The 14,447-nt window shown below is 39.5% G+C and overlaps 1 protein-coding gene across 2 annotated transcripts in view; it reads left to right on the top strand.

The window, feature by feature from the left end:
- Nucleotides 1-14,447, top strand: part of afap1 (actin filament associated protein 1) — a 269,598-nt gene that overhangs the window by 216,975 nt on the left and 38,176 nt on the right. Inside the window, exons 11-13 of one of the 2 annotated variants that reach the window (XM_072577254.1) lie at nt 7,705-7,850; nt 9,702-9,819; nt 11,103-11,372. In XM_072577254.1, coding sequence (XP_072433355.1) covers nt 7,705-7,850; nt 9,702-9,819; nt 11,103-11,372 — 534 coding nt within the window. The remainder of the gene's footprint in view (nt 1-7,704; nt 7,851-9,701; nt 9,820-11,102; nt 11,373-14,447) is intronic. The other variant, XM_072577343.1, reaches the window with a different exon arrangement.

Genomic DNA, 14,447 nt, shown 5'->3' with positions numbered 1-14,447 from the left:
TGAGATGAGATTTCGCCAGTGAGTGGTTTCAAAACAATTATTGCTCATCATCACCCTCGTTAATTACTTAGTTCTACCTCATTAATATGCACTCTCCTATGACATGAAGGTCTGAGCGGGTACCTGGTGACTGAGCTCGCCATTTGCGCTTCTGTGCCTTTTAGTGGATACCTGGCACCAGCAACTCAGCGCACACTCTGTAGGTAATGCCACATGCACCCAAGATTAATAAACACCGGCATATACATCTGACACATGCCATCCTTGCCACACCATCTCTGCTTTTCCACTTTGAGTGCACTTTAAAGCTGCAGTTTGGAATGCACCAGTACCTTTCATTGGAATGCTGCTGCAAGGACACTTTGCATGCAGGGACAGGCACCCAGCTCAGGACTGCATCTCAGGCCCACTTGCTCGCTCTTACTGCTCATTCTCCCAGCACCTACCTGGATGCTCACAGCATCCCTGCCTTTACCTGGCCTTTTTGAACTTTGCTCCCACAGCCAGAGTTAGCAGGCATGCGATGCCTCTGTCTTGACTTGCCTTTGAGAGCAGATAGAATGCCATAGTTGCCGGCAGCCATCAGTCAAGGGTTGGACATCCTACTGTAAGGTGCCATGCTATATCAATCTCACACCTGCACCATGTGCCACCAGTGAGTGATAAACACTTTGGATCTCGTCCAAAAAAGGCTATATCTCAAAGTCTAAGGAGAGTAATCCTCTGTCAAGTCAAAGGAGACACTCTTCAATTAGATGGTCCCAACAGAGTAAGTCAAGGGCAGCCTCCATTTTAATCCAGGTCTAGGCACAGTCACTCAGCTGCTCTGGGTGATCAGGGTCTCCTTTTTAAAACATCAGAAACCAAATGTCAGGCATCCTACTTTCCATCTTGGCTCTCTCGACTCTATTGCTGTTTGTTGTTGAAGTGAGAGAAAAGAGGGATTGAGTGAAATTAAAGTGGGTAGCACCATTTTTACTGCTAGTGCAGGTGAGGAGTTAGGTGGTGAAGTGTCTCGAGTGAGTGAATAGGCATTGTAGAGGACATGCAGGGTTAGTGATATAGGGAGATTGAGTGGACAATAGGAAGTGCTGCATGCAATAGTAAGAGCAGTAGAGCACAAGCCTTGATGGGAGGTGTTTGCAGTAATAATGACAGAGTGAATGTGAGATTGTACACAGAAGATGGTGGCGCCTATCCTAGAAGAGAAACTCATTGACCTTCCTACGCTGGTAGGTGTTACTCCATACAGCAGAAACTGTATTGACACAAGTGGCAACCTTGGAGCAGACTGGCATGGTCTGGTGTCTTGACCTTCTCCGCTGGTCATGTGGGAAGCGGACATCCCTCCTCTGCACGACCCCATTCGCCAGGACCCAGAACCATACAGGGCAGTTGCAGAATGAAGTGTTTAATTGGCTGCTGAATGGCCTTTTAAAGATGGCACCAAGTGACCCAATATCCTGGCAGTGGTGAGTACTTTCAGCTAGGGTGAGTGGGAAACTCAGCCTAGTGTTGGACAACAGCGGCACCATAGTTGGGTGGTGGGCAGTTAATGACCTGGGTTTGGGACAATAGCTTGAGAAACTTACTCGATCTTCTGGAAAAAGACCCTCGAAGGAATGCAACAAAAATGACACTTTGCCAAAATATGGTAAGATCAACGCTATGCCAAATTGATTAGTTTGGCTCGATGGATGACAGGAAGTGGGAACGGAAGACTAAAACTCATTGAGGTTGTGAACAGCAAACCGTAGTGGTTGGGTCAAATAGCCTATTTTAATGCTTTACTTTAATAACCGCATGGACTGTGAACTGTGAATTTGTCCAGGTCTTTTCGGTCCCACACAACTATTAATGAAAGCTGCAAAATATAAATGTTGCACAGTTATTAGATGAAATAAAGATGCAAAGAATAAAAATAGATACAGATAGAAGATACTTATAAAGATGGAATTTGGGTGAATCTATTATTGCTGCAGATATGGCTTACTTAAAGACTTTTCTTTCTAAAAGTGAATGGCATGAAACTTGAAATCAGAATTCAGTAGCTACAATGGCTTTTGTAGTGGAATAGTTGGAGGTTGCTTGCATAGGTAAACTCAGTAAGTACAGCAAGCTTTGAGAAAGAGGGAAAGCGAGGGAGAAAGTTTCTTGTTACTCAACAGATCTGTGGTTATTGTAATCTGCCTGTAGATTGCTTCAACTTGTTGAGCAGAACTATGGTTAATTTCTGGAACAAACCTTTTTCATTTAAGCTGAGAAGTATGTTCTCAGATGATGTTCTCAGATAGCAAACCATTATAAAGCCAACCCAGCAATTCTTTACATTAGCATTAGTAATTTTAAGGCTTAATGAATGTATCTGTTGATAAGTTAGTTAACATCTAATGTCTGGTATATATGTGGGTATTTAGTAATTGATTTTGGGCTGTATTAAAAATAAAGACTGGAAATATATAGCCTTCATAAATATTGGGCCATGTTTATTGTTGCACCTTTTAGCAACTGGTCGGGTTTAGATTGCTCTGGTATCTCTTAGAATTAGCCATATATCTCCAGGACGTAGTGCTAGCTATCCAGAAAATAAATCCTCCTGGAATACACCCAATCAGTTAACAAACCTACCAGTGAGGAATGTACACTCTAAATAGCAACAGATAATGTAATTTTCCATTACTGAAAGTTAGGACCAGGTTTATGAATAAAAAAGAGTGGAGTTAGAGAAAACAGGCAAGAAAATGTCAGTGGTGAATGAAGTATGAATTCGTTATGAAGGAAAAGGAAAGAACTTACAATCACATTCTACCTTTCACAAACTTACAATATCCCAAAGCATTTCACAGTCTCATTCTAGAAGCTCACTGATTTTTGAATTCAGTGCCAGGAGCCTCAGTAACATTTAGTGTACACAAATACTGAATCAGTAACTCGCACAAATATCCTTTGACCACAGATCTTTGATTCAAATTTAACTAAAAGTTATAACACATGGCCTATAATTTGTTTGGTTTCTTCTGTAATGGCCCATATGAATTCCAAAATGTCAAACTGCACCACAGAGATCAAACATAAAATGAATAAGTTCTCCTTTATTCACAACAACTGAAATATTTACTTTACAACTTGTGCGTGCAGAATTGTAGTTGGAGACTAAAGTGTATTAAACAATATATCATGTGCCGTGCTTTCTTTGGCATATGGTTGCAGAGTAAAACAAAAATTTAGAAATGGGTCTCAGTGATGCTTTCACAGGCATTCAAGGAAGTGAGGATATTGTAGTAGGATAATGGACATGCTGCTTCCTAGACTCTTTGTAGCCTAGACGTTTTTGTAAATGCTTGCAGACATTCCAAAACTGTGGGGCAAAAAGGAAGTTTTATAGATAACAAATATGCACTAAAAGTTTACAAGGAACGAAACGATTCAAATACCTGATCTTGAATTAAGAATGTAGGCCCAGAAATCCTGGTGGGATGGCACTCGATCGAGCAGCATAGACTGGAGTTGTGCATCAGGATCACTCAAAATCCCAACACTGCTGTCTCCAAGGGATTCGCTCGGAAAATCAAAAATTCCCAATCCCTTTCATCTTGCAACCTCAAAAACCCATTAAAGTCAGAGAATTTGAATATCTCTGGTTCACCTAAGCTTAGTAGTTGACAATGAAATGTTAAAGGTTTACAAACCTAGACAAACTTCTGGGTGAATACAAAACCAAACCCAACCACTCCTAACGTCACTCCCCCACCACAGACTTTGACGGTCATGGGCCTGGCAGCATCCACCCCAAACTCCCAACGTGTCATACCCTGACACACCACCCTCCTTAGCACCCGCCATATCTCAACATGACTAAGCCTAAAATATATCCCCTTGCTGGGCTGACCTAACCCAGTCTGACTCAACACCCCAACCCAATCCTGCCAGAATCAACCAAACTGTGCTAGACATGATGCCCCCATTCACACTAACAGCCTATCTCCCTGACCCACCATGCTCCATCTTTATCCCTCCATCACTTACCTTGTGTCTACCCTCTCCTTCACTATCTGCTTCCCTTCTGCAGTCCCTATCCCCTCATATGCTTGTGCTATTCACAGAAGCTTTCAAACTGTCTGTTGAACGTTTAAATGTTCAAAATTGACAATGATCTTCTCCACTTTTGGATTTGAGAATTCCTGTACACGTTTGTATTAGGAAACCTCTGTCCAGGAATACTCAGGCTAGAAGTCATCAAAAGTAAGAGTAGGAATATTTTAAATTAACTGAATATCCTAGGCCAATGATCTTCATTCTTTTCGTATAATTTGTGGTCAAAGAGTAAAATACAGTCCCTCAATCTCAGTGGTTACATTCATGTACAAGAATTGTTGTAACAAAATTATATAGAGGCATTTTAAAGGGCATTCAGAAATGGCCTTAACTAGAAATCTAAACTAGCCGAATGAGGCAGTTTTTGGTGTTAGATGGATTTAAGTCTTTGTGAAATTGAGTATAGTAGGAAAGAATTTGTGTTTTGTATAAAATTTTTCATATTTTCAAATCATCCTAAACTATGGAATACTAATAAAATCCTATTCAATGGAATACTTTTGAAGTATAGGGCTGATTTTTTTATATTTTGGCAAAGAGTCCTTTTCATTGGGTTTCTTGCAGGGCTTCTCCCCACAAGGCCTAGTCGGTTTCTTCACACTATTATCACAAACCTGCCTCATTATCTACCTACTGTTTTTCTGTAGAACCCCGCTCATCCAGTGCTAGGTTGATCCTCACACAGAGGTTCTCACCACTGCCAGGATATCTGGGCTCCCTGGGGCCAGGGCCAGTGCCATTTTCAAAAGGCTGTTGTGCATCTGATCAAACGCACTGGAGCTGTTCTGCAGTTTGTGATGTCTGCCCTGATTGTGGCAACAAAGGGGAAGTTGGTTCCCTGGATCCAGGATGTGGTGCAGGGGTAGACCATCATCCCTCCTCCCTCCACCCCCCCCCCCACCCCCCCCAAAACACCAGGGCAGCTAGGGGAGGCCATGACATGCACCCTGCCAGTTGGTCCAAGGAGTCCACCAAGGTCAATGCAGTCTCAGCAACTGCTGAAGGAACACCCAGCAATGTGAGAAAAAGTTTGGTACCCCTTGCTGCACCCTGTGGGAGTGTTTGATTGGGACAGTGTTGAGGTTGAAGAAAATATGGACTGCAGATGCTAGAGAGTCACAGTCGAAAAGTGTGGCACTGGTAAAGCGCAGCAGGGCAGGCAGCATATAAGGTCAGGAGAGCAAATGTTTCGGGCATAAGCCCTTCATCAGGCATGCTGTCCCATCTGACTGCATTTGGCCCATATCCGTCTGAGGGAGGGATTATGTCCAAAACATCAACTCTCCTGCTTCTCGGATGCTGCCTGACCTATTGTGCTTTTCCAACTCCACACTTTTTGACAGTGTAGAGGTAGCCCCTTTCTACATAGCAAAGTTCCACCAATACAATGAGCTAAAAAACTAGCTAATCTATTTCATTAATATTTATAAAGAGCACCAGGAAATTCTCCTATTCCTCTTCAACCAAAGCTGTGAGGTCCTTTGGGCATGCCTGAATGGAAAGATTGACCCTAGTGAAAGATAACACTTCATAAAACATATGATACTGAACTGAAATATCAGCATAGATTGTGTGCTCAAATCCAGTATTTGAAATGAGTAGGCTAAAATCTTGAACAAATTATTTGGGCAGTCAGTTATGTTTCAATTAATAGTTCTTTAATCTACCTTAAGGTTCTGAAAGCCAGTAGGTGACTATGTATCCATAACTACTAAAGCTGAAAGACATGTTTTATTAATGAACAAGAGAGCTATTGAATTTACTTCCGGGACAGTGAGAGAAAGTAACCTCCCACCATCATGGTATTTTGTAATGGAAGCATGGGAGGCTGACTTGAAGCATATGGAGTCATTGAGGTGTACAGCATGGAAACAGTCCCTTCGGCCCGACTTGCCCATGTCTGCCAGGTTTCCTAAACTGAAGTAGTCCCATTTGCCTGCATTTAGCCCATATCCCTCTAAACCTTTCCTATCCATGTACCTGTCCATGGCCAGTAAACCATTCTAGGTTGTCATCATGTTCGATTACAGGCCAGTTTAATACCTGGGTCCTCCAAAACAAATTCCGTGTTTTATCTGAACAACAAATAAGATCAGAAATGTATAAGTTGGAAGTTTTTATTTAAAATAAACAATTGCATTCCTGCCATTTCACAAAAAATCTTGTCCCTTACTCTGAAGGATTAGGGCAGTGGTTAGCACCACTGCCTCACAGTGCCAGGGACCTGGGTTCAATTCCAGCCTCTGGTGGCTGTATGTGGCACATTCTCCCTGTGTCTTCGTGGATTTCCTCCCACAGTCCAAAGATGTGCAGGTTAGGTACATTAAGTCAGGGGAAATGTAGAGTAATAGGGCAAAATAATAGGTCTAGGTGGGATACTCCTTGGAGGGTCGACGTGGACTTGTTGGGCTGAAGGGCCTGTTTCTACACTGTAGCAATTCTAATTCTAATTCTAAGTTCAAGTGTGGCTGTTTTGCATTCTTGGTCAGAACTTGCTTGATTTTTCAGAACATACAATTGTGTTATCTGCCTTCACTGTAAATGAGCTCTCTTATTCATTGATATAACATGTCTTTCAACTTCAGTGCTTATGGGTACATAATTACATATTTGCTTTCAGTTCCTTAAGGTAGATTAAGCAGACTCCTCAAACTCATTTTGCCTTCCACCATTTCCTCTTCTTCTCCCACATCTGCATGTTATCTTTCCATGACCAACAAGCACTGAGTCAGTTTTCATACTGCCCAGGTCTAATTCTCTGTCAGTTCCCTTGATTTCCCAAATGTTTTCACTACTAGCTGGCCTTCTATATTCTCCCCTCTGTAAACCAGAGTCATCAAAAGCTCATCCACTCTTGTCTTAACTCATACTAGTTCCATTTTCCAATAACCTCTGTGTTGGCTGACCTACATTGGCAACGCCAATTCTCATCCTTTATTCCAAATCTTCTATGACATTTCCCAATCTTATCTCTGTAATATTCTGAAACCCTATCCACTCTAAGAAATCAACTTCTATACTTTTTGTCTTTTGTGCATTTCCAATCATAACTTCTTCAATGTTGGTGATCATCATTTCAATTGTCTCAGAATTCTTCTCTTCACCACTCCTCTTAGATGCATTGACCAATCTTTTGGCCATTTTACCTAACTTTTATTTCTGCGATTTGGTATCATGTTTTTGTTTTATCATACTCCTGTGAGTGCCTGAATATACTCTGACATGTTAGAAGTGCTGTGTAAGCTGTTGTTGCAATTGCTGACTATAATGGATAGCAATGTCAGCAAATTGTTGTCATAGAATAGCTGCATGCAAATTAAATATCACATGAGAAATGTTCCAAGTGTTTCTCCATCATTTATTTAAAATTTGCAAGTACTGAATTTATTTGCAATTACCCCATAGATATTTTACTACAGGCTGTAATGCTAAACAGTACTCTTAAGGTATTGAAAAGACAAAGTCAGCATAATAAAATGCATTCACAGATTGATTATTTGTGTATTATATGTATAAAAATTGTCTTCTTTGCCAAGTAAAATGGTTTTCATTGATCACATACCTTTACTGATAAACCACAGCTAAATGTTCAACCTTTTGTTTGTGCAGACCTCTTCAGGAGAGGAACTGGGAAGGTGGCTCGGTGTTTTATTATCTGAAACTGGTTCTTCCACAGACCCAGCAGCCCTACACTATGATTATATTGATGTGGAAACAACTTCAAGTGTTATACAGACTGCAAAACAGTGCTTCAAGTAAGAATTTATCTTCATCATAAATAACTGACTTTTGATAAAATAAAAAAAATGAGAACATGGTTTTTCTTTCTTTGTACATTTGGAAGGATCTTTTTTGTTGAAATTATCTGGGTACTCCATTTTTCTTATTTTTATGACCCTGCACTAAAATAGATATTTTAAGATATTTATGTGAACATGTGTTAATTGTACAGAATGGTGGTAGAAGTTTAAAACACTTGTAGCAAATAGTCACTGCTGTTATTGATAGCCTTTTAGATAGAGAGGGAACATCAGAGATTTCAGAATGATACCAGGGATTAACGGTTTCAATCAAGTGATGAGATCAGATTGTTCTTCTTAGAGGGAGATGTAACTGAAGCAGGAGGGCAGAGATTTACAATACATCTTTTGCTATGTTGTTATGGTCTGTATGAAATGTACTGCCCAAATAGATGGTTGAATCAGATTCAGTCATAGGTTTTAGAAAGAAATTGGATACTTGGAAAGGGAAAAAATGTTGTCAGGCTATACAATAAAAGTGGGAGACTGGGACTAATTGAATAGCTCCCGCAAAGATCTGCTACAAGCACAATGAGTCTCTGGCTTCCTTTTTCTATACCATTCTGTAGAATCTTCTAAGCATTGCAATCCATTAATTATAAATTATTTATACACAAACAAGTACAGATACAGGATAGTTGTCAGCAAAGCAAAAAAGCTGTTTGAATTTAAGACTTAACTGATTCAGTAAAAGCTGATATTTTTCTTTGAAATTTTCGACTTTTATACATTACACCAGGAGTGCCCAACCTAGAGCCTGCAGGCCAGAGCACTTCACATGTCTGCTTTACCGGTCTTTACCGTTCTAGCTTTGACAATTGTATGAAATTTTCCAGGATATATTTTTGTGGCATGTGTAAGATTATGCTTTGGTCTATGTGGTCCTTCCGTGCATCTGGTTTGGGTATCCCTGTGCAACATTTATTATACCAAGGAATTGTAAAGTACTGTATACAGTGAGTAACATATTGGCTGCATATATATATTGCAGTCAATACATTGTATGTAGGACATACATTTAAATATATTAAGCTTAACAGTGTTATATTACACACTGGACCAGAAATCTACCACATCATTGTGCAATCAGATGTTGGCTTCCATCTTTGATTCTTCATAAAAAGAGTTCTCAATTCAACAACACCACTGGGAGCAGAGATAAAAATCTTCATAGATAAAAGATATGGATTGCAATTATCCCACTTTCATCCAAGCTCAGTTCACAGAAAAATTAGTGGAACAGTGAAGGAAGGTCACTTATCTCCCTTCTCAGTGGACCAATATGTCAATACCATTTTAGTTTTTATTTTCATGCTTGTTTGTCAGGTGCTTTTATCCCAAATGCCCATAGAATAAGGCAGTACATTTAGCAGAGGGTGTCCACTTTGAAATTTCAAGACTTCTCCCATTTTATTTTTCAGACTGACTCATTTGCTTAGTTCATAAAGAATATGGAGCAGAAAGAAAAATCTAAATCTGTGGTGTACCCCACTTGCATCAGCTGAGAGACAGTCCTGTAATATTTTATATCATGAAATATGTTACCAGCTGGTGCCTTTATCATTCATTGACAAGACCCACTCTCGTCCTGTGTCCCTTACCTTGGACACTGACCAAACCTTCATGGAAACTGGCAGGGGAAACCAAAATCCAAGCTGCTTAAGCTCCAATTTAATTTCAGACCTTCCTGTCATACTCCCTATGGTGGAAATATTATGAAAGGTCTATTTGTTTTTACCAGAACATGCATGATATAGATATTCATCACCTGCCAACATCCACCATAATTCTTTTTTTCTTTTTCAGCTTATTACACAGACGGTCGATATCTCCAAATAGATATGGTGGCAACATGCCAAATGGATATTCATGTCCACGTGGAATTTCTCTTCATTATGATGATGTACCTTGCCTAAACGGAACAGTAAGACATTTTAGTTAATGGTCGGTCTTGTACAAAGTTAAAACCACTCAATGCATAGAAGTGAGTTGTAAGTTCAATAACGCATCTCAACTATGCTTTTCTTAGATCCAGGTGACAATGTAGACGTTTTTAAACACACACATGCAGCTTTTTTTTTGTCCTTCGCAAAAAAAGTTTAACTTACTATGAAGTTAGCAGAGCTTAAAGTAAGTTGATGGAGAAGAAGTCTTACAGTTTGGTTTATGTAAGAATTTATATAGCCCTTGCAGTGTAAGGATTAAACCACAACAAGAATGCTTTATGCAAAGCTATGATTTCAGTCTTAAATTAATTCAGTTTCCAAATAGAAAGTATGGTTTGCCTTGGAATAACTACACAAACCATTATGTCAATAAGGAGTTAATTACAGGAACTGAGAGCAAATTTGGTTAATTATAAGTACAAGTTAATTAGTTATTGCCAACGCACTGGTCATCTGGTTAAATGAGTGAATGCGCTGAATTCCACCCACCCCCTCCCCAAAAAAAAACTGGAAAGTCTAATATGATTTTGTGCCAAAGCACTGCCAAGAGCAATGGTTGTTAAAATGCTTGAGAGCATTAAAGGCTTTTGACTGTACTGTTGTGTATTGAAATCTTTCTGAATAATTTATTATCCAGAGCCTTGTAGTACAGCAGTTCTCTCAATCCAATTTGAACTGATGTATGTGGAGTATTTTAAGCAACACACTGATAATGTGATCATTCTCTAATATTTTATGCTCTGGTTATGCTCAGACATGGCAACTAGCATTCAGAATCTGTTTTTGATGATGTGAAAGAACTTGGGTGTTTTTAATGCAATAGTCTGAACTGTATCTTTTATTTTATGCCTATTAATGGACACAGCAGAAAAAAATTCTTTCAACATTTTTTCCATGAATGTGTAGTCTTCCTCACTGCCCTGATCTTTTGACATCCAAAGCTATCTAAAAAATATTGTTTTGAGTCTATTGGATCTATATGTAATACGACTCTCAGTGCTGAGTCAAATGGTGTTTTAAATTTGCATTTTTGGTGCCCGAATAATATTATCATAAAAGTTGCTTTTCAGGGCATTATTCAAGGTATGAACAGCAGAAGAAAGTTATATAAATTACCCTAATAGTAAGATATAGCATGGAGTAGGAATATGAGCTGTGTTCCTTTACCATTTAATATGTTGGCTTTTGCCAAATTGTAGGCATGTAGTCTGCATGTCATTCCTTCTAACATCTGAAGCTTGTTCTATGTTGTATATCACAGGAGCAGGAGGTTTTCACTACTAACGCTAGCACACTCTGGTATGAGGAAGCTCATGGTGACAGCACTGACCTGTATGACAACGTTCCACCACCAAAACCAATTGCCCGCAAATCGCAACAACTTGGGGTCCAGAGTAGGCTTTCTACTGAGAAACTGTCTTCTAAAAATAACAAAACTCTTGCCTCTTCACCTCTGTCTTCTTCGCGGTCTATGACTAATAAAACTAACACCTCTGCTGCAGAAAAGGGGCCAGTCAAAACAGCCTCACAGGTACTTTTGCAATCCACCAAATGTATGCTTGCTTTATCCTTTATGATGTGGCATTCTTATGTGTATACATTTTAAAAAAAAACAAATTGATGCCCTTTTCCAGGCAGAGTCAGTATTAACTACCCCAGTTTCTAAATAGGCATTTTCAGCCTGATTGTATTAAAAACATTAGGGATGAATTTCAGAGAGTGTCATTTTGCTTGTTTACCACAGTTTAGTCTAAAGAGCTGTGCAATCCCCAGAAGAATAGTCTCAAGGACAATTATATTGGCCATCTGGTGTACGTGACTCTTGCACTGAAGTTACAGTAGACAAGTGGAGAACCTCTCTCAGAAATTCATTCCCTATCTGTACATTTGTATTTTAGATGTTGAGAAAATGGTTTGGAATAGCATTTACTTTAATTTTTAAAAACTGGTACTTAAAGTGATTCAGATTTATCGCCCTGGGGACTTTACGGTTGTTTCCAGTATGAGGCAACTACTTTGAATAATCTCTAGTTACATGGTATGTTGCCATATGTTGTCTTGTGAATTGGAAATTGATTCAATTCATCACAGAATGCTTTTCTGAAGTAAAACTAGAGCAAGGCAGCCATCTGCTGGATTCCTACTGAAACTGCAACAATGTCTACCATTCATTTTTCATATGTCAACAACAGAGATTTTCTGTCAACAATAGGAAAACTCACTCATGTGGGTCGTTCTCCTTTTTAAGACTTTCATGCATTGTATGTCATTCCTGGTTATATGATTGTTTGCTATGCAGTTTATTTGATGTAAATTTTCTAGGTCATTGCCTCAATTCTTTTCTCTGACTCATATGTTGGAAGGGTCTCTACTAGGCAGAAACAGGATGATAACACTCTGCAAATCGTAAGGCTAAACTTAGTGTCCTGCTACCCATTTTGTTCAAAGCTTTCACAAAGACCTTAGAGGGTACCTATTTACTTTTGGCTGGAGCCTATTTATGTGTACAGACGTGATTCAAAAGGCAGTTCACCATCACCTTCTCCAGGGCAACTAAAATGGGCAATAAATGCTCACCCAACCAGTGATGTAAATTTGAGTCCTGTAATGTACATAGGGTCCTAATGAAGTTAAAATGGGCAAAGAATAAGCTGAACATTCTCTGCCCATTGGTACAAGGTGTGGAGTGGCCAGGCCAGCCAATTTTAAAGATCATAACCTGATGATGACATTATTTCTACCAGTTCAAGAGTTGAGGCATGCAAATAAGACTGGGAAGTTAAAATTATCCAGACCTCCTGCACATATCAACTGATTTGTCTACTCCAATTCTTATACCTTTGATTCCTACCCAACGTTAAAATTACAGAATACCTTTTACTGGTGGAGTTGTCATCAACAGAAAAGGCTAAGCATCACAATCTGTGTTTCTTTCACAGGGATTAGAGCTCCTGCAACTTGAACAGAACATTGTATCCAAATTACTGCGTAATATATTCTGATAGCAAGTCACTGTTCAGCTATTATTAGAAGTTGTCTCTGCCAAATTAGATGGCCTAACAGGGGAACATTGTCAGATCATGGTGACTGTACCAAACATGAAGCTCTGAAACTGCCCTATCCCATGGAGAGGAAAACTATCACCTTTGTAATGGAAATTCATCATTCCACTATGGGCTAGATATTGTGGCAATATTCAACCATAAAATATTTTATAACCAACAGCACTAAATATTGTCATGATTTCATATAACCATAATTTTCAAAAGAGCTTAACTGAATACAAATCCCTTGGGTTTGTTTTATTCATACGGATGGCTGGGCCAGTATTTACACTCAGAAAGGCTTGAGAATGTTGTGCTGAGTTGCCTTCTTGAACCGCTGCAGTCCATTTCATGTAGATACACTGACAATGACATTAGCGAGGGAGTTTCAGGACACTGTGACATTGAAGGAACAGTGATATATTTCCAAGTCTGGATGGTAAGTGACTTGGAGGGGTACTTGCAGGTGGTGCTGTTCTCATTTATCTGCTGCACTTGACCTTCTAGATGGTAGTGATCATGGGTTTGGAAACTGCTGCCTAAGGATCTTTGAGTTTTTTGCAGTGACTCCTGTAGATAGTGCACATTGCTGCAGCTGAGTGTCAGTAATGGACAGAGTCGATGTTTGTGGATGAGGTGCCAGTCAAGCAGGCTGCTTTATCCTGGATGGTATCAAGCTTCTTTAGTGTTGTTGGTCTTGCACCCATCCAAGAAAGTGGGGAGTATTCCATCACAATCATGGCTTGATCTTTGTTGATGTTGGAAAGGCTTTGCAGAGTCAGGAGCTGAATTACTCACTGTAAGATTCTAACCTCTAAGCTGTTCTTGTAGCCACAGTACGGCCAGTTCATATTAGTCCAGATCTTTTATCTTGCCTTTTCTTTTATTTTACAAGAAGCAAAACATTATTTGAATAGTAATAACCTTTCCTGAAAGCAAAATTCAAAATGAAACGAAGTCTGATCGAACTAAACTTATCTTTTTTTTAGTAGGTAATGCCCTCCCGCTTTCTGTCTTTCACAGTCCTGTTCCTCTGGGTCTTGTTAAGTACGGTTGGTAGATGATCTGCTCTTGGACTGCAATTGATTGCACTCTCAGTCACCCACCAAGAATTACAGAAGAATTTTCCATTGCCACTTTCCTTTTCTTAATGGGCGATGTATCTAAAATTAGATATAATTGTAAAATGTAATCTCCAGGCTCTTAAGTCTGTACTTTTTAATATTAGCTTGGCATCAGTGAGCTGCTTTTAATGATTCACCCAAGCCTTTCTGAGTGTAGAACCACAGGATATTGCCTCTGCATTTGGTTCTAACAAATGTATTTTTACCATAGCTGTTCAGTCTTTTGGCAGTGCCAGCTGGTCACTGAGAGGTACATTTCTACCTTTACCATATTTGGTGAACATTGGTTAGTCCTGAATATGTCCCCGTGATTTAATTTCCGTTTAAGTCTAAAACAGCAAGTGTTTTGCCCTTATTAGCAGTTTTGGTACAGCTACTGAACAATGCTGCAAGATGGATAGTGCAGAGTCTGACTGAGTTGCTTGCGTGCCTCCGCAC

Source organism: Chiloscyllium punctatum, chromosome 1, assembly GCF_047496795.1.
Source record: "Chiloscyllium punctatum isolate Juve2018m chromosome 1, sChiPun1.3, whole genome shotgun sequence".
Taxonomy (NCBI): domain Eukaryota; kingdom Metazoa; phylum Chordata; class Chondrichthyes; order Orectolobiformes; family Hemiscylliidae; genus Chiloscyllium; species Chiloscyllium punctatum.
The sequence above is the reverse complement of the archived record's forward strand: the minus strand, read 5'-3'. Positions and strand labels throughout refer to the sequence as shown.